Genomic DNA, 26894 nt, shown 5'->3' on the forward strand with positions numbered 1-26894 from the left:
GGACTGAAGCCAAGAGAAGAGCCCACACCGGGGATCCGAGTCCTGACGGCTCCCCGGCCTGATCCCTGGGTGGCGCTGAGCCCAGAGTGTGGTGGGCAGGGCTGGCAGGGCGGGGACCCACCACGGCTCCTGGCAAGGAGGCCACCTGTGGTTCTGGGGCCAGGGGGCCACCCCGAGCCAAGACACAGTGTCTCTTCAGGCCCCCTGCCCGTCCTGGGCCCCACAGGGGCACCCCTGGTGCTCCCACCCACTGGCAGTGTCCCCAGGACAGCCCCCCGGGAAGGGCCCAGGCACGGCGGGCCAGCGGTAGCTCCATGCAGCCATCGTGGGCAGACGTGCTGGCTCCAGGCTCGGTGTCTGAGGCCCCATCTGTCCCGTGGTAGACACAGGGCGCCTGTTTGCCTGCGAGCAGAACACGGCCTCTCTGTTGGCACCTGGGCCGGCTGGCCCCCAGGCAGGCGGGGGGGCTCTGCACAGACTCACGCTTGTGCCCACCTCAGTCTGGCCTCCTGGCCTAGACCAGCTTGTTCTCGTGGGGACCCTCCGCATTGCGGCAGGCGCCGTGGATGACTGGGGGGGCAGGTGTCCACTCACCGCTGACGTCAGGTTGTGGAGGTTCTGGGCTGCAGCCCAGGAGGGTCACCAAGCAACAAACCATTAATCCAGTTCCACCTGAAGTGAGCAGGCCACAGAGCAGCTGCCCTGGGGACCCTGCACCCCAGCGTCCGGGCCGGGGCTGACCGCTCTGCTGTGCCCCCCTGCCGGGTCAGGGTCAGGGAGCAGGAGGCTCCAGCGTGAGATGGGGCACGTGGTCACAGGTGGGGGAGGACCTCGATCAGGGTTGGTGGGGGTAGCCCACCCAAGGAGGACAGAGGCCCTGTCTACACCCTTGGGCATCGGTCACTGCAGGGGAGAGTGGGTGCAGGGGTGTGTGGGCTCTGAGGGGAGCCCCAGCTTCTCCCACACAGGCACCTCCTGCATGCAGTGGGGACCCACTCGGGAGCAGAAAGGAGGGGCAGGGTTTTCTCCTGGCCACACTGGCACACAACACGCTGGGCCGAGGACCAGCCCACTGGTGCCAAGGACCCAGAGTGGGTGCTGCAGGCACGGCTGGGGGCAGAGGCTATGCGGGCAGCACTGGGACGCCAGTGCCCGGGGCCTGCTGACTGGGAGCGCAGCCAGGGAGGGGGCCTCAGGACCCCCTGGTGAGCAGCGACGTGGGGCCCAGGCAGACGAGGAAGCGTGGACCCCATCCGGGCCAGCAGCCCCTCCTCTCTCTCCAGCCCTGCTTCCCACACGTCCTTGTGGACGGAGACCCCCACTCAGAGCAACCAGCCGCTGTCTTCCTGCTTTATTTCCTGCCACGAGCCCTGGCCGCCTCTACTCGGGCTCCGGGTACGGCCACTGCCGGGACGTGAAGTAGCCCCTCAGGTCCTGGCGGCTGAGCGGGGGGAAGTAGGGGCCGAGCCGCCTGCGGATCCACCACTTGCCCTCGGCCGCGTGCCTGCCCCCGGGGCGGCTGAACTTGTATCTGTAGTGCTCTCCTCGGACCCACCTGCAAGGCGAGGGCAGCGGGCAACCTCTACCCCTGGACGGCCCTGGGCACAGAGCTGGGCTGTGCCCGGCCAGGAGCAGCCAGAGGCCCAGCCCGTGATGGTGGGCAGCGGGGCTTGGGAGCAGAAGGGACAAGCTTCAGGGCCTGCGGACTGAGCCCGCGGTCCTCAGTGGGTATGTGGGGCCTCGGGACTGCTGTGTCCAGGCCTGGTTCTGGGCCAGGCCGGTCCCCAGGGCAGAGCTCTGCATTTAGGGGAGAAGCCCTGAGGGGCAGCCGAGGCTGCAGCGGGGCCTGTCTGGCAGGGGCATCTCACCTGGGGGGGTCCCGGCCCTCAAAGGGGTTGCGGGCCAGCAGGGACAGGGCCTGCGCGTCGTTGGCCAGGAGCTTGCCCGCCAGGTGGATGATCCACTCGTTGTGCTCGTAGGTCTGGGGGTGAGGAGAGGACGGGACACTCGGGGTGCACACAGCTGAGAGCCCCCACGTGTGTGTGCCCCGCCCCTCCCTCCTGACGGCTGCCAGCCTTCAGGCTGCCGGCCTGGGGGCCCTGGCGCAGCACGCTTGGCAGTCAGCTCTCCTGGGTGGGCTTTCCTGGGGCCAGGACCCCGGGCTGTTGGTCCTTCCTGTTCTCGCCGCCTGCTTGCTCTCCTGGGCGCCTCCCCACTGTCCTGTCCTCGGAGACCTGGGTGGAGTGGGGCCAGGCCTGGCTTTGTCATTGGCAGGACCAGGGGTCCCAGACACGTGACTGAGCCTCCCAGAGGCTGTCGTCCTGGGCGGGGGTCACAGTCCTGCCGGTTTGCTCGGGTCTGAGCGAAGGTTCCGCGGATGCTGGCTGCCCCGCCGCTGGCCATGCCTGCCTTGTCTGCTCTGGGGGAAGCACTCTGAGAAGCCGACAGGGAGGCCCGGCCCTGGGCACCCACAGAGCCCCAGCACAGACTCCCTTACCTCATCCTGTGTCTGCGGGGCCTCCCCGCCGAGGGCCTCACCTGGAAAGCCGCGAACCACATGAGCCAGTCCAGGCGGTGGTGGTACGGCGAGATGAGGCAGGGGCGCCGCCGCGGGTCCCCAGGCTTGCACTTGAATTCGTAGTCCTCCCAGGCGGAGTCAGGCGCACTGGCGTTGGCGCTGGCTGTGCCCTGCAGGATGACCTCCGTGCGCTCCCTGGTGATGCTGGCAGGGACGGGGAGGGGCTGAGTCAGGGCTGAGCCTCCCCACCCTGACCCCCGACCCGAGCAGGCCACGGTAAGGCTGGGGATGCAGGCGGGGGCTGGCCGCATGTGCGCGTCTCCCCCGGGGTCTCAGTGGCCCTGAGGTACCTGCCAAAGGCTCCGTACGTGTTGACGATCCGGAGGGGGTTGAAGGAGCTGTTCATGACCTGCCGGGGGCTCAGCAAGTTGAGGACCACGGGGATGCTGAGCCAGGCTACCAGAATGCCCAGCGCCAGGTTGACCGTGCCCCGTGCCACGCTGCCTGCTGGGAGGGGGCACAATGGGTGGGCTGTGGCCCCCAGGCCTGGCCTCTCTGCGGCCCCTTGGGCCCACGGAGACCAAAAGAGGTACAGCTGGTCCCTTGGGGAGTCTGGGAAGGGCTCCCACCACGTGCAGCCCCTCCTCCCTAAGCCTAGGATACCTTCTAGGCTGATGAGGAAACACAGCCGCTCCTCTCAGCCCTCCTCCAGCCCCCAAGCTGTCCCAAGACCTGGGCTGGAGCACCTGAGGTCACTGTGCCGGGGACCAGGACACACCGTCCATACCACGCAGGCGAGTGACCCTGCCCAGGCGTGGAGACACTGCTCTATCTCCCAGGCCACTGGGGTGGGCATGGGGCTGGGTGCCATAGCCTCAGGGGTTGATTGGCACCAGACACGGAGACCACCTGGGCTCCCCAGCCACGCCCGCCTTCCAGTGTCACCCACCGCGTGTCCGCGGGGCCCTGGCCCCTCGGGTCTCCTCCTCCTGAATCTTCAGGACTTGGTCCTTGAGGCGGCCAGGCCCTGAGGGAAACAGGCCGCCCAGGGTGGCATCATCGAAGCAGGCGAGGCTGGGCACGATGGTCAGCCAGTTCAGGAAGCTCAGGTTCCCGCTGATGATGAGGACCACCTGCGGGGAGACAGGCTCCAGCCACTGCTCCTCACGAGCTGTGGTGACGCACGGGCCCAGGTCGCGCCCTTCCCGAAGCCTGTGCTGATCCCAGGTGCCCAGCCCCCTACCCCACCCAGGCCGCTTGCCCTGCCTCCCTCAGACTGGCCCAGGGATGCCCATGTCCCAAACGACCTCAGAGGTGGGCTCTGCCCTGCGCCTCTGGTGAGACCCCTCCTGCTGACCCTGAGTCTGGCCTTTGCCCCCGTGTGGAGGCTGCTGGGGTTCTCAGCTTCACAGCCGGGAAAGGACAAATCTGTGTCTGTGGCAGCTGTCACTGTGACCAGTGAGCAGCAGGCCCAGCGTGGCTTCGACAGCCAGCCCCGGGGCCCTGCAGCGCGTCCCTCCCTGGGACGGGGTCTGGATGGGGCTCCTGCTGCTCCCCTGGACCAGGACTGGGGAATGCGCTGGTGCCTGCGCCTGTGCCAGCCCGGCTTCCACCACGGAGTGACCAGGCACGAGGCCGGCCCTGGGCCCGAGTCTTCCCCGGGACAGGCAGCCTGCGGGGCAGGCCTGCACCTGGATGCGCCTTAGCTGGACCTGTCTTCGTGAACCTCCCAGTGCTATCTGCCGGGTGGCTGCCCGAGAGTCTGGTCACTGCCCGTCTTGAGAAGCCTCCATGGGCCCAGCTGGATCCGGCGAGTGTCCCTGTGAGCCTGGATGACCAGGGTCCAAGAAGCCCACACGTCCTCAGTCCCCGGGGCTTGGCCCTGAGCAGACAGCTTGTGAGAACTAAGGCCCCCCGCGTGCGGGACGGAAGGGGCGCCGCTCCCCGGCCCGTCCTCGAGTGCTGCCGCCTGCGTCCGGGGGTGCCTCCCAGCCAGAAGCTCCACAGGGTCCCTTCTGGTGACCGCATGTCTGTCAGCTGTTCTAGAGACTCAAAGTGGCACATTCTACTTGATGCAGGCCTGGCTGTCAAGGGTGTGGCCGGGAGTGGGGTGGTCTTCACTCAAGGCAGAAGAGGCTGCAGGGTCATGCCCGCCCGTGTGCCCGGAAGGCACCTCTGAGCACAGGGCCCCAGGGCCCCAGGCCAACTGCACACAGAGCTTCTGGGTCCCTACAGGAGTGACAGACACAGGGGAGGAGGCTCCAGGTGACTCAGCAGGGGGCTGGCTGGAGGCCAGGGAGGGTGAGGGGAGCACCCGGACACCCCAGGGCCTCGCTGAGTGCAGGTCCTGGCAGAGACTTTCATTATTTGGTTTTCAAAGAGGTGACATTTTCCACTTTCAGGAAGTCCAAGTTACACTTTTAAAAAACTTTACAATTTTGCTTTTTGCGTCCCATCTAAGAAATCTTCTTCATTCAGAGATACAAAGATCTAAAAATTTTCCAGGTCTGGCTATTATGTTTAGGTCTCGGATCTATTTCAAATTAGCTTTTTGGGGAAGGTGTGAGGTCACACTGGCTCTGCTTTGGTCCAGGCTCTGCCCCTGGGGGTGGTGGGGCTCAGACCTGCAAGGAAGCAGGGGCTCTGGAACAACGGGGGTCCCAGGTGTGGGCGGTCCATGCGGCGGTGTCTACAGGGAGACTGCCTCAAACACCACCTCAGAAAAGGGGAAACGACACCAGGAGCTGCAGGTCAGCAAGGTAGAAGGAAATGGGGATCAGTAGCACCAGCAAGTAAACAGACCCTCAGTGACAAGAGACCCTCAGTGACAGCAGACCCGCAGTGACCACAGCGCAGTCGCCATGGTGATGAGAAGAGTAAGGAGGACTTCATCAAGTTCAGCTGTCCAACCAGATGGTCACATTTCTGCAGAGCAGTCAGACCCGGACCAGCCAACAGCCCCCAAGTAGCAGAGTGGCCAAGTGCCCACCCAGGTCGTTTGCGTGCGTATCTGCCGCCCATGGGCTCCTCTGCTTCATGGGTCAGGGTTGAGTGGGGTGTTGAGGGAGGAGGTGAGACCACAGGCCCAGGCCGGAGCTGTGCGGCCAGGTGAGGCTCAGCTGATACCCACTCCTTGATTTATCGTTAAAGCTGCGTCTCCATCCTGGTGACCAGGGAGAACATGTGGTCACAGACACCAGCCTGACCCAGGTCTAGCGAGGAGCTGGGTTTTTGACCAGTCAGTTTCATGGACCATATGGGGTTTCACAGAGTGTCATGTGAGATGTGGAGTCACAGCTCTCCCTGGATTACTTTGGGATTTTTTGGCTGTGCTGCACAGAGGGGGAATCCTACTGCCCCAACTAGGGATCGAACCCGTGCCCGCTGCAGTGGAAGTGCGGAATCCGAACCACTGGCCCACCAGGGAGGTCTCTCCCTGCATTACTCTGGAAAGCTAGTTTTCCTGGTTCAGAGCCTAAAAATAATTTCTATGTTTCACTGTCTAGGATGTTAACAAACCCTGGTGCCCAAAGTGGCCCCACTTGCGCCTGCCCTAGTCTGGTGGTCTCTCCTGCAGCCACGCCCAGCCCCTTGAGGTCCCTGGGCCTCTGGTCTTGAGCTGGCAGGGCTGCTCGGGGCTGACGGGGCTTTGCCCTGGGGTTTGCTGAGACCGCAGGATCCTGAGGGTCTGGGCTGGGGTGCCAGCAGGCCCTCCACCACCACGGGGGCAGCAGGGGTCGTGCGGCCCGGGCCCAGCTCCCCCTGGGCAGACCTTGTCTCCAGACCATCAAGTCCTTAGATGCTCCACTGGTTCCTCTGTGTCAGCACGGGCTTGGGGGGCTGTCCCTTCACCCCTCCTGACAGCCCCGCCAGCGCACTGTGCTTGCGGGTGGGCTGCTCAGCCGGATGGCCGCTCTCTCCGTGGTTCAGCTGTGCAGCATGGCCACTGGCACTGGAGACGGAGGTGGGGACACGCGGGGCCCGGGGCTGCCATCCGGTGCAGCTGTGGGGCCACGTGGGTGGCAAGCCCTCTGCTTACTGCCCAGTTCTTGGCTGAGACGGCCGCCAGAGCTGGGGAGAAACCCCTGGCGCACTGCAGCCTCCGTCGCGAAGACACCTCTGGGTCTGGCCCTGGGGGCCCTGCCCGTGTTCCACAGCCCTTGAGAAGGTGCGGGGAGCAGCCGGCCCCATCCATTGTCACACTGCCCTCGGGCCTAGTGACTGCTCGGGCCCCGCGGGCAGTGGATAGGCGGCGTGTGCTCAGAGCCGCAGGGCTCTGGGAGAAGCCACCAGTCCCACCACTCCAGCCACACTCAAACTGCCCCCGTCACGCTGCGGAGCAGGGCAGCTAGGGGTTTCCTGGAGCCACCCGCCCACGTTCACCCCAGGTGGCCCAAGGGCGGACCTCCCAGGTGTGGCTGGTGCAGCCTGCACCCTCACTGAGCCATAGCCTCGCCTTGCGGCCACATGGGCTCCCGAGACCCCAGAGGCGTCCAGAGAAACCGAGGCAGGATGCTGCTAGCCTGAAGGACCCCGAGGAGTGAGCATTATCTGCTCCTCTGCACCCTCGCATGTACACATGCAACGCTGAAACCCAGACAGGCGAGCAGCAGAAGGAATGATGCTCAGGGAGAATCGTGATCTGGGAGACCGAGTGGGGGCTGTCTGTGATGTGGCGCAGGCGCACGAGGCCCTTTGAGGGAGATGATGCAGCAGAGCCAACAGCTCCTAGACCAACTCCCGGACCAGAGCGGGCGGTGCTCTCGGGCCTGAGGAGGCCTGGGATGAGGGTGCCTGACAGTGTACTGGAGCGAGACCTCAGCCCACACGTGTTCTGGCCATTTCCCATTTCCGAGGATGAGTCAAAAGTAAAACAGTGTAAGCCTTTAGCCTGAAAAATGTTAAAAAATTAGAAGAAAGGAAAGAAAAGTGAGGAAGGCAGCCCAGGGAGGCAGGACACCTGCCAACTGAGCTTGGAGCCCTTCAGTGGTCTCCACTCAGCTCCAGGAATGAGAGGGAGGTGGGCAGCAGCAGGAACGTGAAGAAGGGTGATCAGGACGCAGGGTCCCTCCTGAGAGCTGAGCTGAGCATGACGCCTGGCAGTGTCAGGACCCGCCACCCCTACCACGGACGAGGATCGAGAGCAAGGCCCAGGGACACTGGCATCGCCCCTGTTCCCCGCACACTTCCTCTGCCCTGCTGAGCCAAGTTTGCCAAGACCCCACCACCGCCGCCTCCACCCCAAGAGCAGGGCTGCACCTCAGGGCTGTCTGCTTTATGCTCAGAGGCCACACAAATGACTGCATTTGGAAAAACGAAGCATCTGAGATGCCGGGAGCTGGAGGGGCTGGCTCGCCACGTGGGCACACGGCAGGGGGCTCAGGAACCGAGAGCTGCAGTCCCGCCTCGGTTCCCTTGGCCACGGAGCTCGGAGGATGGGGCCTCCTCTGTGAGGCCGGGGTAAGTGCTTGACCCACCCAGGGCGTGTCCTCACTGACCTTACTCGGGTCTGGAAGACCCCTGAGTCCTGGGAACTCATGTGGAGAGACATTGTGTGTCCAGGAGGCTCACAAAGCGATTTGTAAGGGAATCAGCGGCTGTCAGGAGAGAATCCGCAACACTGGCGTCCAGCAGTGACTGAAAGGTAACAGCCTGGAAGTGCTGAGTAGCCTGAAGGCACAGGCAGAGAAAAAACCTGCCCGGGGCAGAGTCAGAAGCCAGAACGGGCTGAAGCCGGTGGCTAAGAATGTGAAAACAGCTACTGTCAAAGATTAAGGGGCTTAAGACAGTCCTAAGTAAGAGAAATATGAAAATGCCAAAGAACTGGGCGGTAACTCGAGAGTTTAAAAAGTAACATATAAAACAATTCACTGGATAGGCTTTTGACAAAACTGACACTGTAGAAGAAGGAGTTGGTGAATCTGAGCCAGGACCACAGCCAAGCAGCCTGGCAGACTAGTGACCTAAACCCCGGGAGGGGAGGGGTGCAGAGGAACATGAAGAGACTTCTCAGTGATGAGAACTACATACAGATCACGGAAGCCTAGGAAATCTCAAAACAGGATAAACTCGAAGAAAGCCACACCCAAGGCACACTGAATCAACATGCTGAAAAACTGAAAAAGAAAAATCACAGAGGCTGCCAGAGGGGAGGAGTCATGGCCAGAGGGGTGGGGCTCAGGGCCCCCAGACTCCCCAGCAGAGACCCCAGAGGGCTGAAGGGAAGTCACTTGCCAGCAGCCTCTGCTAAGAAATGTTAGAAAACTACGGGACACAAAGGGAAAGTGGGCGAGCAGGACGCGCACGCCGGCAGGCAGGGGCCGGACACGGCAGCCTGTGGGCTGCTTAAATGAGGCAGTTGCGCAGCGTGGTCGCAGCTGCTGGAGTGACGGCTGCAAAGCTTTAACAGTGACTGCGAACTTGTGGTTGTGACGAGAAGACCCCACATGCCCAGCAGGGTTCCCTGGGGGCCTTTCTTCCCCTCATTTCTGTTCCAAGCCAGTTATTTCCCATTCGGGATGAGAGCCATCGGAGGGGCCCTGGGTGCCTCTGGACCCATGAGGGCCACGGCTCAGCATGGGCGCAAGGCTTCAGCTGGCGTGGCTCCCACAGCGATGACGCTGCACATGCCCCCCAGCTTTGGTCTGGGACCCCATCGTCTCACTGGCTGTAACCCAAGCCCTCCTGGAGAGACAGACACCAGGCCACCCCTGGGGGCCATAGTCTCTCCCAGCCGCTCATGGCAAACATGGCTGGTCTGACTGCAGCCGTTGGGGGCCAAGGAAGCACCACAGGGAGGGGTCGAGTGGCTCAGCACAGGTGGGGCTGGGACCCCTGGAGTCAGCTCAGACCCTGTGTTTTCTGAGGGGGGCTTCTCCATCTTTGAATGGCCCCACCAGTGTGAGCCCTGGCACTCCTAGCCAGAGCTGTGGGGGCCACAGGCCTGGGGCCATGCAGCCTTCCGAGGTCTGGGGCAGCGCGTCCACTCGGTGCCTTGGCCTTGCTGGCTCGGTCTTTGAGTTCTGTGTCCTGAGGAGGCTTTGCTGGTTGGCCTCAGCCTTCTGCCCAGTGACCTCGGTGTCCCGGCTGCAGACTCAGCTGTAGGAGTTACGGTATGGGGCCAGCGCCAGGGTGGTCCTTTCTTCTGACAGCTGTAGGAGGGCCAGGGCCACAAGCTGCCCCCACGACAGCCGGCGTCTGGCTAGCCTGCCCTGGGCGTGGTCCTCCGGCCACTGGCTCAGGCTCCCCAGCTTTGGAGCCCAGGAGATGACACTCCCTCATTGGCACGGCCACCTGAGTGGCTGTGACCGTCTGGATGTGGCAGGAGGGGCTCTTGTTGGGGGGGCGAGGCAGGGCCCCAGGTGCTGGTCCACAGGCCACAACCAAGAACGCCCTGGCCTGGCAAGTTCCGGCTGCATGAGGACTCGGCAGCCTAAGTCTGTGTGTGGCCCTAACGACCTCTGAGCAATGCCTAGCTTTCCCACCCCAGTCCTGCCTCAGTGGGTCCCCTGGGCCCAGAGACACCCCTCCCTGTCACTTCACTGTGTGCCCAGCTAGGGGGTCTGACCCAGAGAATGAGGTTCACCAGAGCGTTTGGGGATGGAGGCCTGTTTCTAACACGGCAGCGGGAGCCCCAAGGACTCAGGAGGCTGTTGTGGCACCCCTGTCCAGCACACACTGGCCATGACCCCGTGCCAGGGGCCAGTGGGAAGATGAACTGTGAGGTGTGACCTTGGGCCCAGGAGTTGCCCCTCAAGGAGGGGTGGGTGCTCGTGGGTGATATTCTGTGGCCAGAAGCCCCGGGCAGTTGCACTGTTACCCCAGCTGTGGAGAGGTCACTCAGGCTGGTGGGGGCAGCTCTCTGTGCCCAAAGCTGTAGTGATGTCCCCACAGCGATGTTCCTTGGGCTGTGGCTGATGTCATGGAGTTTAGAAAAAGCCGGACGTGGTGGGAGGTAGGGACGGGAGTCTGGGATGTGACTTTGCGTGGACCAGGAGCCACGGGCCTGGTTCACGTGGGGATAGGAGGTCCTGCTGGGCCCACAGCAAAAGCTGACCACTGGCCCTGCAGGGTCTCTCCTTGGCAGAGCATGGGGGTCCGAGGTCGAGGTGGTGCGCCTCCCCATGTAGACAACAGGCTGTCTCTGGAGAACTCGCAGAACCTTCCGGAACAGCTGTGCAAACTGAGCGTGGGAGGAGGTGCGAGTGCTCACATCCTCAGCCCTCTCCTGGGGAACAAACGGAAACAAACAGAGCCAGGGACCCTCGGGGTTGCGGGTGTGGAGACAGAGCAACATGCAAACCCACAGCACCCAGTGCCATGCCTGCAGAGGGCCGTGTTCCTGGGAGGCGGGCTTGCAGAGCCGGGGGCCATTCATCCTCTCTGCTCTGGAGAGCTGAGGCCTGGCCCCAGGAGGGCAACAGAGCAAGCCTCAGAGAAGAGCCGCAGCCTGGGCCTGTCCTGGGCACCATGTGGATGGGGGAATATGACGCTGGGACATACCTGGACCGAGGCTCCCAGGGCCTTGGAGGACGGAAGGCGAGTGCATGGCTGGCCTTTGAGAGTGACGTCCAGGGCCACAAGTTGGCCTGATCTTTCAGGGTCCAGCTCTGGCTCCTCTCTGCCCAGTGTCCGTGTGCCACACCGTCTACCACTGTCCACCCGGGCAGCAGACCCAGAGCTGGGTGGAGAACCAGCCATGTGGCCTGGGAGCCACCTACCCCTGAGCCCCCCAAGTCTGCATGGCCCCCACGGTGGAGGTGCCAGCACCCTGGCCCAGGACACACTCAGCCAGGCCAGTCCAGTTAGAGGGTCCTCATCCTAAAATGCCATGAGACATCACGTGCACTGGGAACAAACAAAGGCATTTTGAGGCTTCTGGGTCAAATGTCAACATAAATACCTTCCCAAATCCTATTTTCAAGTAGCTAAACCCGTCTACCTGCACCAGTAACCCAAACTTCCTTCAATTATTTTTTTGTGACATGGCCATTTGCTTTTCCTTACCGCTTGCCAGAGCTGGGCCCAGATTTCTGGACAGAAACTAGTCAGTGAAGCCTGAGGGATGCCCGGAGGGCCCCTGCCACGTTTACAGCCCTGAGAGGGTTCCAGTGGTCCCAGGCTGGTGAAAGCAGCTGAAGCAGCAACTCATCAATGCCCCCACAGCCTCAAGAGCGATTCACGGTCACCCTGGTGACCATGCAGGCTGAGCAGACCCAGGTGCCCGTGGAGGCTGTGCTCCAGGCAGGTCCTCCGAGTTGCCTTGGGAGCAGGATCCATGTTCTCCATCGCCAGAGCAAAGGGGAGCCCGCAGTTGGGCATCCTGTGCCGGTGGAGGACCGTCCAGTGTGAGGCTGTGTCCGTGCTGCTGGACCTCAAGGGTGCTTGAGCCTTTGCCTGAGCTGAAGTGTGTGCACGGCAGGGACGTGGAGGAGCACCCCTGGGCTCCTGGGGGTGTCCCTCCTCAGAGGCTGTTGGGAGTAAGGGTCACCGGCCAGCCAGGGTTTTGCCCTAGAGTCAAGTCCGGAAGAAGCTGTGGTGCATCCAGACAGTGAAATATCAGTCAGCAGTAAGAGATGAGCTCTCTACCCACAGAAGGACACAAGCAACCTCAGCTGCACGTCACTAAGTAGAGATGCCAGTCTGTAAGGGCCAGTCTGTACTCTTAGCTCAGTTTTTCTGTAAATCTAACACTGTTCTTAAAAAGACAGTTGATTAAAAGCAAAGTAGAGCTTAAAATACTGGCAGCAAAAGCAGGTGGGTAGGGGAGACCATGACGGCACATTGAAGCCACAGGACCGTCATGGCGGCAAGGACAGGGATTCAGCATGTGCTCGCCTGAAACAGTATACTTGGTAATTAGGAGAGGGAAAATAACAGAATGAGAAAAACCTCAGAGGAGAGCTAAACAAGGGCAAAGAGAAAACAAAGCTTTGGAAATAAATGCACCTGCTGAAGTACAGGAACTTTTCATTGAACGAGCATGAGGCTGGTTGGAAAAGAATCTGCTCTGAGCATCATGAGTGACAACTCCCAAGAAAGGACACAAATCCAGACTGCAAAATAGGAGACTACCACACTTGTTCCTTGACCAGGACGTCTAAAAGCAGATAAAACGGACAAATTCCAAGGAAAATGTTTGCCATTAAAAAACCTACAGAAAACAGAGACCCTTAATGTTCAGCAGCCACGAAAGGTTGTCAGTGGCCACACAGACCCGGCTCCGCCCACCAGCCCCTGCCCCGGCCGAGTGGAGATGTCGGAGCAACAGTTCCGTCTTGTCTGCGAGGGTGAGAGTGAGACCCAGAGCAGAGCCAGACACGGCCAGTGTGGACGGAAAACCACTGAAGAACCTCACTGACAGTGCGAAAAACCCAGACAAAACGGTAGCAAGTGTACCCAGCAACGTGTTGGCATGTACGCAGCACGACTGAGTCTGATTCATTCTAGGAAGGTAACTGACTGTGGCTGCATTTTTGCTAAACCTCACCCACTCGTGACTAAAAATACCCAAAACAAAAAACACAAAACTTCTAGTAAACAAGAAACGAGAGAACTTGGTAGAAGCAGGCACAGTAAACAACCAACCGAGCCGCAGGCCCCTCCTGGTGTGGGCCCCTCCCCCGCTGGCACCACGGAGCCCACGTCGGGCAGCTCAACACGGGCCCCATGCCGAGGAGCGGGAAGATGGGGGCACGGTTCGCGGGGCGACGGGGGCCCTGCGGGTCCACCCCCACAGGTGCGGCAGACGGGATGTGGGAGCTCAGGTTCTCCGTGGGCGCGGCTGCTCACCTGGAACAGGACCTGCAGGGCCCCGTGGACGATGCACATCCGCCGTCCGAGGAAGATGAAGAAGGGCACCACCAGCTCCAGGAAGTGGTTGCTGAGGGTCTCGAAGCGGTGGAACCACCACGGGGAGCGGTGCAGGAAGTAGGCCACAGGGTTGGGCACCGGTTGTGTCTGTGGGCGAGGGAGGCCCTGAGCTGTGCCTGGAGGCCCCCGGGGACCCGCCCCCTGCACCCTACCCTGTGCGCCCCCTGGCGGCCCTGCCGGAGAGGCACCCCCTCCAGCAGCTCACGCGGCCGAGTTGGCACTCCTAGACTTCCCGTACTTCTGACGCCGACCCCTCAGGGACCCCCGAGGGCCCTGGTGACCAGGTGCTCAGAGACGGGGCAGGGGGCACTTGTGCTCACAGCGCTGAGCTGCTCGGGCGCTGGCAAACCCCCATGAAGGGATGGGGTGTGGGGAGGAGGCGGGATGGCGGGAGCTCACACGTGGAGTTCCTCTCCGAGGACATGCAGGCTGGGGGCGCAGGGTCCCGGCCCCATGTGTGTGTTCCTGGGAATGGCCTCCACATGTGTGCGGGGTGGGCGGGCGCGGCAGGTCCCCAAGGCCTGTGTGTTGACTCAGCCGTGGCGCCGGCGCCCAGGGCCCAGCTGACGGGCCCTGTCCTCCCTGCACATGCAGCCGTCCGCAGAGGGGCCAGCTGTGCCGATGCTGTGTGGGGCCGGGGCAGCCGCTGTGGACATCCAGCTGTCTGTGAAGGGCACGGTGCCGGGCGGGACACCAGGCTTCTGCGGCCCCAGACCCAGTGGACCCACAGCCCCACCGACTCGGAGTGCGCCTCTCCGTGTCTGTGCACAGCGGGTCTGACAAGGGCACTGGGGTCTGCTGTGCACTCCCCCTCCGGGGCCCTGTGTCCTTTGCACACACACAGCCCACACGTGCACGCATATAGACAGCATGGCTGCCATCAGCCATCAGAGGAAGTGAGTGTCGGTCAGTCGTGTCCAACTCTTTGCAACCACATGGTCTATATGTCCATGGGATTCTCCAGGCCAGAATACTGGAGTGGGCAGCCTTTCCCTTCTCCAGGGGATCTTCCCCAGGGATTGAACCCAGGTCTCCCGCATTGCAGAGGGAAGGGCTGGGCCAAAGGTAAACGGTACTCATGGTGGTAACTCCCCCTGGACACGGCTTAGAGCCCAGCGAAAGGAAGCACTCTCCTACAGCTGCCAACCATGCGGCCCGTGCACCCTGGCCCTGGGTGTGGCTGCGGCCTGACCCTCTCCCTCCCCGCCATGGGTATGATTCCTCGCGGATTAGCTGTGGACGCTGAGGCGCCTGGTGTGCGGTGGGCACATGGAGATGCCGGTCAGAGTGCGCAGGCCCAGGTGCCTGGAGGGTGTAGTGTCCCGCTGGACACAGGGAGGTGGGGGCTCCAAGTGCGACGCCCCAGGGAAGGGCCACCAACCCCCCTTGGGAGAATGTCTTCCTGCTAACTTCTCAATTGGACATGATTTCCATCTTACAGAGAAGTCGTTGTTTAGTTGCTCAGTCATGTCCAACTCTGTGACCCCATGGACTGTGGCCTGCCAGGCTCCTCTGTCCATGGGATTTCCCAGGCAAGAATACTGGAGTGGATTGCCATTTTCTCCTCCAGGGGATCTTCCCGACCCAGGGATTAAACCTGCATCTCCTGCATTGGCAGGCGGATTCTTTACTGCTCAGCCACCAGGGAAGCCCAGAGAAGTTGCAAGAACAGTAAAGGAACCTGGATGCCCAGCTTCCCAGGTGTCCCTCTTCTTCCAGCCCCTTCCTCCTCGGGTAGTTTTCTGTGCCTCCTAACACTGAGCTGTGATGACCTTGTCTGGGTCTCGTAGGAGCACAGTGGCCATGACGCTCTTCTGCTTGTTGCCGATGACGTCCTGGTCATGAGAGCAGCCGGGGCCTGGGACCCGCCAGCTCCTGCCTCTCTAGCCCCCTTTCTGGGCACCAGGACCCTGACTCTGGGACCCCCAGCTCCTGCCTCTAGCCCCCCGTCTGGGCCCCGGAACCCCAACTCTGGGACCCCCCACCCCCTCGAAGGGAGCAGGCCGAAGCCGCCCTGGGGAAGGAAGACATCCCGCCTGACAGGTGGTGCCCAGACCGGGTGAGAACGACAGGGCTGGTTTGAGGAGCTCAGGCAAAGAGGGCTGAGCCGACGCCAGGAGAAGGTTGTTCTGAGGCCAGATGCCCTCGGGTGAATCACGGAAAGGCCCCAGCATGAGCCTGAGTGTGGTCAGCAGGAGCAGGAACAGGGATTTGGAGGGCCCGTCCTGAGGGGATGGTGGGCTCAGCCTGCACCCACGCCCCCACCCACCCCTGGCCGCCCTGCTCACCTCATAGTGGAAGTCCATGCAGGTGAGGTCCCGCCAGCACCGGTCCCCTCGGATCTTGATCAGGCCCTGCAAGGATGGAGAGGACCGTGAGCCACCCCTGGACAGACATGCAGGGGTGACGCAGAAGGGCAACTGCAAACAGTGTTCCTGGAGGGAACATTCAGCGTCTCAGGAGTAACAGCAAATGCAGGAAAAAGAAACACTCTCCATTTTACAACGTCAGTTCCTCCTGTGTTTCTTTAAAACCCAGCTTTTAGACTCTGAGTGTCATCACAGTAATGCAACTGTGAGGTTTTAGAAAAGGCAAATTCATAAAGCACGAGAACACAACCTGACTTAGAAATGCCAAGATGGGGGAGGGACGATGTCCCACTGGGCCTCAGAGAGAGTATCCACCCGCCGCTGACACGATGGGAAACAGCACATGGGAGACCCCAGCACTCAGGCACAGCATGAGGGAGACCTCGGGCTCAGGGACTCCTCTGCTACCCAGTCCACTGGGCAAGCCGCTGCAGAGAGGGGCTCCTATGGGTGAGCTTCCCGGCAGCTCTGCCAGTCTCCCCGCCAGGCAGTGGCCAGCATGCTGCTCTTCAGTGGCCATGAGGGCAGTCAGCTCCCGTGCCTGCCACACATCCTGTTCACCTGCCCTTGGGAATCTCAGCTCCACCTGACCCCCACGTAGTCAGAAGCCATCTGTCCCCTGGCAGGAGTGAGGCTGTTGCTTGACACAGAGGTTCACCCTGATGTCTGTCTCAATGGACAGCTGCCCTGGAAGGTGAGAACCGCGTCACAAAGACAGCAGCCTGTATGGGAAGGACTCTGGGACGGTTGAGGGCTCTGAGCCAAGAGTAGACAGTGTGAGTTGCCCCACCTGTGGTGGCCAGCAAGGCGGGATGCCTGCCCAGGAGATGAGACGTGCCCCACTCCGGCCTGGCCGGGAGCAAGGAGCCCACAGGACGGGCCGAGGACACAGCCAGCTCCTGGCCTGGGCCCCTGTGGGAGGCAGGGATGCCGTGGCACCCAGAACAGACACAAGAAACAGTGGAGCCCTGTAGCAGCCACACTGGCCAAGTACCTGTGTCCTGGCCGAGCTCACAGGCCAGGTGTGAGTCTGCCGTGGGGCCCAGCAGCAAGTTCATACGTGTGTCCCGTGGAGGCCGCAATACCCAACTGTCCTGGGCACCATCCTCCCTGGTGGCTGTCCAGCAGTGCCCCCGGGGGTCTGGGCGCCTCGCAGTCAGGTGGAACCACGCCCGAGGACCTGCTTGCCATGTCTGCAGACTCTCGAGACAGGTCACTCTGGGGGCGGGGTTGAGGCTCTGGAAAGGGGGTTTGCTGAGATCACGGACGCGCTGAGGAAACAGCTCCCAGCATGGACACCCCAGACTCGGCTGCATCTGCATAGAAGCAGCGCTGCAGACCCCAGCATCCTGTTGGCCGAACGCCCCGCTGGCTCCTGAGGACAACGTGCCAGTTCACACGACGCTCCCCGTGAGCACGGCTCCGCTCCCTACATCCCCCGGAACCCAAGAGTGGCACTCTTTGGAGATTCACGCCAGGCAGAGAAGAAAAAAAACAAAATAATTAAAATGTCATTCAAATTCTAAGCTGATATGAGACACTTAAAAATCTGAAATGTTCTTCTGGGAGCAGAGGATAATTATATTCCTCCCATCTATTGATTTCTCTCTACAATGCAGATGTCAGATTTTCCACGGATTTTTTTTTTCTTCCAGAGTAAGTGTCAAAGGAACAAAGCCTTCTTTGAGTCTTTTTCAGCCCAAAATTAATTCCAAAAAAATGGCATAGACAGGCCAGTAAGACACCAAGTGACCTGCAGCTGTCCGCCCAGCCCCTGCTCTCCTTGGGGAAAGGGCAAGTGCCAGGACCTGGGAACATTCTGGGGCGGCTGAGGGGGCCCAGGCCTCACCTCGTGGGCAGCGGGCGGGGACAGTGCCCAGGGGACGCAGAGGGGCTTCTCTCTGAAGCTCACAGGTCCCAGAACTCGCTTCTGAAAATCTCCCCCTTGGAAATGGGAGAAAGAAGGTCTTTGGCCACAGAAAGAGCATCGCTTGCTTGATGCTACATCAGCCCCACACCTAACTGGGTGAGGGGCTCCCAGGCCTGTGGCAGGGGGAGGGGTGACGGCCTCAGGTTCCGAGCCAGCACCAGCTCCCTCGCCAGCGCCCCAGTGTTGCATGTGCCCTGCACCCCGTTCTCCCCTCAGAGTCTGCTCCAGGAACCCCACTGTTCATCTGTAAGCACAGGCGGCCGCCTTCTGCCTGCTCCTCCCACAAGTGGACACAGCACATCTGCAGGTGCAGGAAGGGGGCCGGCTCTCCCTGGAGCAGGCCTGCTGGTTGGGGATGTGTCCACAGCTGTGGGCATGCGGGCTGGGGTGCCTCAGTTCTGATTGAATCTGGCAGCGCCCTGCATCTTCTCTGGCTGCGGAGCTGACCCACGGGACCCCATGTGCTCTGTGAGAGGTGGGGGAGCCCTGTGTCCCGTCTCCTGATGACGCAGCATTTGAGGGTCACGGCTCAGCGCTCAGACCTCACCTGAGTGCACATGGGTCTGCTCGGGGTCTCAGGACTGAACAGTCCACATCTGAAGGGGTCCCAGCCAATCCGGGGCCACCACGGGCCCCTTCTCTCCAGGATGGGGCAGTGTCTGCTTTCAGAATCCCAGGTGGGGTCAAACAGAAACCTGCCCTCTGAGCTCACCAAGGCAGCACGCAGGTGAGGGGCACTGCATCGGCTGTGGGGGACCCTCTGGGCTGAACGTGAAGGGAGGGAGGGAAACTGGATAATGCTGGTGGGGGGCTCATCATGCCCCCTCCCCAAACCCCGGAAGCCTGTGAAAATTGCCCAGATGACCTCTGCCAGGGACAGACCTGCCAGAGCTGCGGAGCGGGTAGGGGGGACGGTCCAGGGCCCCCCACCACTGCAGGTCCAGGCACCGCTGTCCTGCTGTGGCTGGTCAGAGACGAGGGACGGGGAGGGGAGCTGCTGTGAGGGGGTGCAGCTGGGTAGAGGTCAGAGCCCTTGGACAGTGCTCCTCAGGGTCCCAGGATGCCTCCCAGGAGCCGGGGTGACAGACTGCAGGCTCCACAAGGAAGTGGCCGGGATGCCTACTTGATTTGTTCTTGGGGGGCGTGATGTGTTGCATCCCCGTGTTTCTTTTATCACGTTAATAAGATTTTTACTGCAGGGACTAACTTCGGGAGAGGACGCTCTTCCTACTGAGCATCTGATCTTCTTTGTTGAAACGGCACTCAAAGCTCATTTTCTCCTTCTACACAGACACCCAGTGATTTTGGCACTGTTTGCAAAATTGAGTTTCCTTTTCCCTTGACCTGACTTGGTACCTTGGCTCAAAGTCAGTTGACAGCAGAGGTGGGTCTCTCTCCAGACTCTCCTCTCCTCCACGGGTGTATTTTTGTAGTTTAGATCAACCTCATACTTCAGCTTTAAATTAACCTTAAGAATCAGGAAGTGTGAGTCCTCCAACTTTGTTATTTTTCAAGATTCTCTTTATGTGAATTTTAGAATTGACATGTCTTTCCCTCAAAAAAGCCCACTGGGCTTTTTTGATAGAAATCACCCTGAATGTACATATACATCCAGGTGAAAAAGACATCTTGACAATACTGAGTCTTCTGCCCCATGAGTGGGGGACACCTGTTTGCTTACGTAGGTCTTACGTTCATATCAGCAATATTTTGCAGTTTTAATGCATGTCTTCTACATCCTTAATCAGATTTATTATGAGGCATTGGAGTTTTCAAGCAATGGCCCATAGTATTTTCAGAATTTTATTTTCAAATGACTTCTTTATAGTATATGATGGACCATTCATTTTTCACATTGACTGTATCCTGCAACCTTGCTAAATTAATGTATTCACTTCGGTAGCTGCTTTTTAAGATTCCCGGGGTTTTGTATAATCACATCTGTGAATGTTTCACTTCCTTTTTTGGAATCTTTGTGCCTTTATTTCTTTTTCCTGTCTTATTGCACTGGGATTTCAACACAGTGTTGGAGAGCAGCACCAGAAACAGGCAGCAGGCCTGTCTAATCATGCGTGGATGCTCTCCCTCATCACGGCGCAGGAGCCCCCCCCTGAGATGACCTTGCGTGGGCTCCTCGGTGTGCTCTGTGCTGAGACGGACAAACAGCTCTTCAGCTTCATTCTGCTGCTGTACTGAAGTGTGTTTCTGAGGTAAGCCACACCTCTCATGGCCGGGCTCGATCTGCCGGTGTTTTGCTTGGAGTCCCTGTGTCTCTGCTCGTGAGGGATGCTGGTTGGTTTTCCTTCTGCGCTGGCCTCCTCGGGTTCTGCTGGTCACGTGAAAGGACCTGGGGAACGGCCCCGCCTCCGCTGTTCTCCCGGGTGTGTGTAGGACTGCCCTTACTTCCTCTTTAGATGTTTGATGTCACTGCTGAAGCCATCTGTGCCTACACATTCTTTCTGGAATGGTTTTTTACATTTTGTTACAAATCCAATTTATTTACCAGATAGGAAGCCCTTTCGATTTCCTCTTTCCTTCTGTCTCAGTTTTGGTGAGCTACATTTGTGAAGGAATTTGTCCATTTCATCTGTGTTGTCAAATTTACTTGCCCAAAACTTTCATGATAGTCCGGGTGACTTTATGGCTGAGTCTCAGACAAAACCGCCTTTATCTGAAGAAAGTGTTTTCTCGTGGGCCTTCAATCACGGCTTGCCCTGCTGCATCCTGGCCTCTGCACAGTGGGTTCTGGGGGTGTCTCTTTCTCCAATTTAGATGCAGTTTTGTGTGTTAACCAGACAGGTGTGGTCTGCACACCAAGAGCTGGGGATCCCAGGGTGTGTGTGCAGGTGTGAGGCTGGAGCTGTGGGCGGTAACCAGGCCCAGGCTGTCCTCCGCAGCCTGCAGGCATGCGGGTTGCCCGGTGCAGACAGAAAAGCGCAGCCTCGTGCTGCCCCTGGGGGGCCCGGAGGCTTGCCCTCCTGCCCCGATTCTCCGCGGTCTCCTTTCATGCTGTGACCTCTCCATTTACGTCAGGTAAAAACCACCTGCGTCAGGGACTTCCCTGCTGTCCGGTGGTTACGGCTCGGTGCTTTCACTTCTGGGCCCCGGTTCAGTCCTTGGTCAGGGAACTAAGATCCTGTAAGCTGTGTGGCATGGTCAAAGAAACCCCAAAACAAAACAACAAAAAACACCACCAGCTCCGGCGACAGCAAAGATGCAATTCTCGGTGAAAACTGCTGACTTTAGCGGTGATGTTGCTTAGTGAGAATTTAGGGTCCTAAGTTCTTAAGTCTTAAAATGTGAAGCAATAATAAAAACAACGTGGTACCTGGGGAAAGGTAGTGAAAGGCGTTGGAAGAACTGTAGAGAGAACACGCAGGAGAAGAAAAGCCACACGAACAACCTAGTTAAGCGGTGCAGGCCGACAGGCCCCCGCCCACACCTGGCAGCCGGATGGTCTCCCCACCCTCTCCCAACATCCACCAGCAGGGCGCCCCCACTGACGTCCAGCAGCAGACAGGTTCCTACGGCCCTTGCTCTGGCGACACTGCGTCTTCTGGGTGCCGTCCTCGTGGGCCCTGGACGTCTCTGCGAGGCAGCCCCTGCCCCAAGGCAGGTTCCTACAGGAAGAAGGCCCGCGGCCCCCACCTGTGGTGACGCCCCTGCCCCCCGGCTGCTATGGGGACAGTTTGGGGCCGTCATGTCACCTCCACGTCTGTGGAAACGAAAAAGAAGATGAGAACCCGCGAAGCACAGGCCAGGCCTGCAGTCTGTGCGGGAGACAGGCGGGAAGCGGCGGCACCTGGCGGGGCTGCCGGTCAGTCTTTCCAGGGCTTGAAGGATGTGGCGTCACCTGCTGCTCCACCCAGGAAAGCCCGGCCCTGGGGTGTGTGGGGCTCTGCTCTGTGGGGCTGACGGGCACCCAGCGCGGGGACGGCTGTGTGCACACCCGCCTGTGCTCAAGCCTGCCCAGACCGCTCCCTCTGCTGAATGACCCGTCGTCAGTGGGGGCTGCGTCCTTCCCAGGCTGCACACAGAGGCTCTGCCCGCTGTGTTGAGTGCGCCCCCAGCCTGTGGCTCGCCGTTTCTCAGTGGTGTCTTTTGAAGAGCTCAAGATTTTAATTGTCCAGTTAACCCATGTCTTTTCGTTAACAGTTAGTGGTTTCTGTGCTGTGAGCAGGCTTCACCTCTCCCAGGACTGCAGATGTTCTACATTATCTGCGAGAGGTGTCTTGGTTTTATGTGTTTGTCCACCTCAAACCGCCTGTTGTGGGAGGTGTGGTGGGGCGGGGGTTCGTGCACCCAATGGACACCCAGCACCTCTTGTGGAAGCTCCTTTCTGTCGTAGCCGACTTGGCTCGCTGCCTTGTCCAAATGTCACCTGACGCTGACGTCAGTGTGGCGCCGTCTGCACGCACTGACCCGCCCGTCGCTGCAGCCTCGCCTGACGTCAGTGTGGCGCCGTCTGCACGCGCTGACCCGCCCGTCGCTGCAGCCTCGCCTGACGTCAGTGTGGCGCCGTCTGCACGCGCTGACCCGCCCGTCGCTGCAGCCTCACCTGACGTCAGTGTGGCGCCGTCTGCACGCGCTGACCCGCCCGTCGCTGCAGCCTTGCTGGCGCCTCCCTGGCACCTCGAGAGCCACGGTCCCTGGAGCATCCGGGACCCATAAGTAGCATGAAGCCAACTGCTTTACTCCCACTCAGGACTCGGTCCTGGGCATTTCCGTGCTCACCAAACAATCAGTTCACCGATTTTGAAAAAAAACTCTTCTAGGATTATGTTGGGGCTGCATGAAATCTATCGACCAGTATGGGGACAACTGACTGCTGGCCACGAACAAGGAAGACCTCCTTGCCCAGGGCTCCTCTAGGCACCGTCTAGGGGTTTTCAGGGCCCAAGTGTCACACTTCTGTGAGTACTTCCTAAGTATTTTATGGTTGTTAGGGTTTATCTGCGGAGATAAAGGCAATGGCACCCCACTCCAGTACTCTTGCCTGGAAAATCCCATGGACGGAGGAGCCTGGTGGGCTGCAGTCCATGGGGTCACTAAGAGTCGGACACGACTGAGCGACTTCACTTTCATTTTTCACTTTCATGCATTGGAGAAGGAAATGGCAACCCACTCCAGTGTTCTTGCCTGGAGAATCCCAGGGACGGGGGAGCCTGGTGGGCTGCCGTCTCTGGGGTCGCACAAGAGTCGGACACGACTGAAGCGACTTAGGAGCAGCAGCAGCAGCAGCAGCAGGGTTTATCTGTAACTTTGTTTTCTGACCGTTTTTGCTAGCAGGTGGAAACACTGGCCACATCCTGCATGTGGGTCAGCTTCACTCCCTAATTCTGCAGCCCATGTGATCATCCATGTGTGGGATGAACACAGATGATTTCACTTCCTCCTTCCAGTCCTCAGGGCTTTCATCACTTTTTCTTTCTTTAAAGACAAGCTAAGATCTTCAACACACTGCCGAGTAGCCATGAGGAGAGTGGCCAGCACTGCCCTGTTCCCAAGCTTATAGGAAAAAACATTCAGTCTTTCACCATTTAGTCTGATGTCAGCTGTAGGCAGTTTGTATATTATCTTTTATCAGGTTGAAGACATTTCCTTCTATTTCCAGTTTGCTAAGAACTTTTTTGTTAATTGTGAATAAGTGTTTAACACTGTCTAACGTGTTTTCTACATCGTATGAGACAAATATGTCATCTGATCTCTTTCTTCCTTATGTCTGGCAACGTGGTGAATTACCTCGGACTGCAAGGAGATCCAACCAGTCCATCCTAAAGGAAATCAGTCCTGAATATTCATTGGAAGGAGTGATGCTAAAGCTGAAACTCCAATACTTTGGCCACCTGATGTGAAGAACTGACTCATTTGAAAAGACTCTGATGCTGGGCAAGATTGAAGCCAGGAGAAGGGGATGACAGAGGATGAGATGGTTGGATGGTATCACTGACTCAATAGACATGAGTTTGAGTAAACTCCGGGAGTTGGTGATGGACAGGGAGGCCTGGCGTGCTGCAGTCCATGGGGTCAAAAAGAGTCAGACATGACTGAGCGACTGAACTGAACTGAATTCACGTACCACCAGCCTTGCATCCTGGGAAACCGTGTGGACCTGAACCCTCCAAGTACTCTGGACCACCTGCTGACCGTTCCTTGAGAGTTTCTGTTGTGCTCTTGAGGAACACTGCTCTGGAACCTCCCTGTCTGAAATATATTGTCCACTGGCCTCAGGAGTACACTGGGAAGGGTTCCCTCTCGTGTTCTCTGAATGAGTGTGTGTGGGTTTGTATTGATTCTTCCTTAAACATTTGACTGGACTCGTCAGTGGAGTGGTCTGGGGCTTTCGGTGGGAGGTGTTCACTGACTCAGTTCACACGACAGCTCAGCCCCGCGGGCCCTCTCATGTCGGTGCTGCACACCCACCTCTGGGTCCTCTCAGTGCCCACTGCCCACGCACGAAGCTGTCATGCTACTTCTCTTTAACGTTGTATTTTGAAGAAAACCTTAGACTTCAGGAGAGCTGTAAAGATGGCACGGAGACCCTGCACACGTGTCCCTGCTGCTTCAGCCCCGTCCGGCTCTCAGCAGCCTCCCACGGACGCCCTGGCTGACGGCTCCTCAGGCTGTAACGCACGGTGTGACATGGATCCTCGAGATGCTGGCAAAGACCATCCAGGACGACCTGCCGGGCTGGTCCCGGGGGCGTAAGGCACCAGGTCTGCCCAGCTCCCACGGACAGACCCCTGCTGCTGCCCCTCCTTTTCATCAAGCCAGCCCTGTCGCTCTGCTTTCCTACAAAGCACGGCGAATAATATCCAGTGTACAGATAGAATCAAGTAATTACAACTTCTACTGCACCTGATAATCTTTTATCCAGCTGGTGCTCACTGTCAATCAAAACTCCAAAAAAGGTGGTTTACAACATGCTAATGATTCACCGCCTCTGAGGCGTCGTGGGAGTTTGCTCAGCAGCGAGCTGTGCTCAGCAGCCCGACGGCTCCACCACCCTGGGCTCTGCACCTGCTTGGCTGGGCTCCACCCTGGCCCTTGGCTTCAGTGCCACACACGAGGCTGCCATCATAGGAGATCCTGACATAGGCCTTTGAAACACTGCGTACGTTTTCATGCTTTTTAAAGCCAGCTGAAAGAGAAGCCAGAGTCGAGCCCTAGGTGGGCAAGGAACTGCTAAGACAGATTTGAAGCTAAGAATGCCTTTGCGCTGTCAGGACAGCTCGTGGTCTCCTGTTTCATCAGAGGGACCCGTGAGCCATGCCCACTCCAGTTACGTGTGAATGAGGGAAGCACTGCACTCACCCTGGCGCCTGCACACACAGTCACCCGATGCAGGGTCTCCCAGTGCCGCAGCCACTCCTATCTGATTGGGTCAGGAGCCCGCGCCACCCCTCTGACCGCTCCCTACGGAGCTCATCCCCGGCACCTGGTGTCGGGGCTTGGGCAGTGTGCGGAGCTGAGAGCATGGCGCCTCGTCCTGGGGGCACGCTGTCCTGCTGGAGGACCGACGCTCACTGCGGCCTGCAGGAACGAGGGTGTCGGACACTGTGCTGCAGGGACGCGGCCCCCCTGGTGTAAGACACCCTCGAGTAAACGGAACACGGGTGAGGAGGGGCATAGAGTCCCGCCGAGTCACAGTGGCTGCTGACACCTGAAGAACTGCGGCTCTGAGGGGGCCGGCAAGGCTGGGGCAGGGACGCGCCCGCCACATGGGCCCCACTCCCTGCAGGCGCGTGGTTGCCCACGAGGAACAGCTTAGAGCAGATAGACGCCAGCCCGTCTGCACGGTGTGACTCTAGCGGAACAAGCAGGGCAGAGGTGGGAGGCACCGACCACAGAGCTGCGCGGCCTCTGCCTGGTGAGTCCCCTCACTCCTAGTTTAAGCTTCTGGAAGCTCGCAGGTGTAGCTACAACTGAGATGTGCTCTTCTGCCGGCCGCGTAGTGGGCAGGGGCCTGGTCCGAGGGCTGGGAGGAGCGTGCGGCAGGAAGGGGGACGCTGAGCATGCGGCCTTCGGGAGCGACACCGGTCACACAGGCAGGTTGGGAGGAGAGACAGGAGGCCTCCCTGGGGGGGGGTCGGACACTCCGCACACCCTAGGAGGGCAGGGGGCAGGGGTGACAGGGGCCTCCCTGAGTGTCGTTTGTCCCCCGGGCCTCGGGGGAGTCACGGGCTCAGAAACAGGTCCATGGACCTCAGGGAAGTGGCAGGAGGGCATGTCCCGCCCCCGGACGTTAACGGATAAAGGTTGTACTCACCGCTCCAAGCATGATTCTGAAAATCAGCCACCGGAAGCCCCACATGACGACCCAGGACGTGGGGGTGCCCCTGGGCAGCGCAGACAGTGTCCAGAGAGGGCACAGGAAGATCCCCAGGAAGCCCGTCTCCAGGAGCTGGGACTCCCACCCTGAGGAACAGACAGCGCGTGAGCAGCAGCTTCCTGGGGCACCCGCGGCAGAGCCCAGGCAGGATGGCCCTGGGAGGTGCTGAGCGCAGAGCAGACCGTGATCCCGGCTGCCCCAGGGAGGGGGAGCCGGTTGGGAGTGGGGGATGCAGGTCCAGGCCCTGCGTGGCTCAGCCCGGTCCCACCGGGTGGGGGCTGGTCGCTCTTCCCGCCGGGAGCCCGTGTGAGGGACACAGGTGTGGGCAGCACACCCAAGTGCTCAGTGTTTGTGAACATCTTCCTCAAAACCCAGACAAACCTGAATGAATTCTGAACCCCGTCTGCGCTGCTCGCTCTGAGACGCACTGAGTGTTCAGAGGAGAAACGCACAGATACGCGACGCCAACGAGTACAGCACCAGCCAAGGCAGGTGGAGCTGGTGGGTTTGTGGGTTTTCCCTGCACAACTGCTTGAAACTCGGCAGCTTGAAATTTTTCCTAGTAAAATATGGAGGCAGAAATCCCACTGACTCTCATTCGCTTTGTCTGAAACTCAGTTCTCCTCTTGTAAAGAAGCGGGCGAGTTTGCTTTTTAGCGGCACCTGGGAGCGGCGGTGTGGGCGTCGGGGTGGCCCCGCCCGCCTCGGCTGAGCCTTCTGGGCTGTGGGCTCTGAGGACAGCAGTGCACCCCACACAGTCTGGAGGTGATTCCAGAAGCAGAAGAAGCCTGGATGGTGCCGGGGAGGCGTGCTGTTAGGAGGGAGCTGAGCAAGGTGGGCCCCAGAGCCCCAAGGGGGCTCTGTGATCAGGAG

The 26894-nt window shown here is 59.8% G+C and overlaps 1 protein-coding gene and 1 long non-coding RNA gene across 3 annotated transcripts in view; one reads left to right on the forward strand and one right to left on the reverse strand.

Moving 5' to 3' along the window:
• Positions 1 to 1336: 1336 nt before the first annotated feature.
• Positions 1337 to 26894, reverse strand: part of LMF1 (lipase maturation factor 1) — a 51638-nt gene continuing 26080 nt past the window's right edge. The window contains exons 4-11 of one of the 2 annotated variants that reach the window (NM_001075190.2): positions 25959 to 26107; positions 15679 to 15744; positions 13310 to 13477; positions 3468 to 3651; positions 2869 to 3022; positions 2539 to 2722; positions 1869 to 1981; positions 1337 to 1555 (exon numbers count right to left, since the gene is read on the reverse strand). In NM_001075190.2, coding sequence (NP_001068658.1) covers positions 1381 to 1555; positions 1869 to 1981; positions 2539 to 2722; positions 2869 to 3022; positions 3468 to 3651; positions 13310 to 13477; positions 15679 to 15744; positions 25959 to 26107 — 1193 coding nt within the window. In that variant the 3' untranslated portion in view covers positions 1337 to 1380. Of the gene's footprint in view, positions 1556 to 1868; positions 1982 to 2538; positions 2723 to 2868; positions 3023 to 3467; positions 3652 to 13309; positions 13478 to 15678; positions 15745 to 25958; positions 26109 to 26894 lie in introns of those variants that run through there. The other variant, XM_059881186.1, reaches the window with a different exon arrangement.
• Positions 22244 to 24521, forward strand: LOC132343833 (uncharacterized). The gene is made up of 2 exons (XR_009492803.1): positions 22244 to 22602; positions 23445 to 24521. It is a non-coding gene; the product is annotated as an uncharacterized lncRNA (long non-coding RNA).

Source organism: Bos taurus, chromosome 25, assembly GCF_002263795.3.
Source record: "Bos taurus isolate L1 Dominette 01449 registration number 42190680 breed Hereford chromosome 25, ARS-UCD2.0, whole genome shotgun sequence".
NCBI lineage: Eukaryota > Metazoa > Chordata > Mammalia > Artiodactyla > Bovidae > Bos > Bos taurus.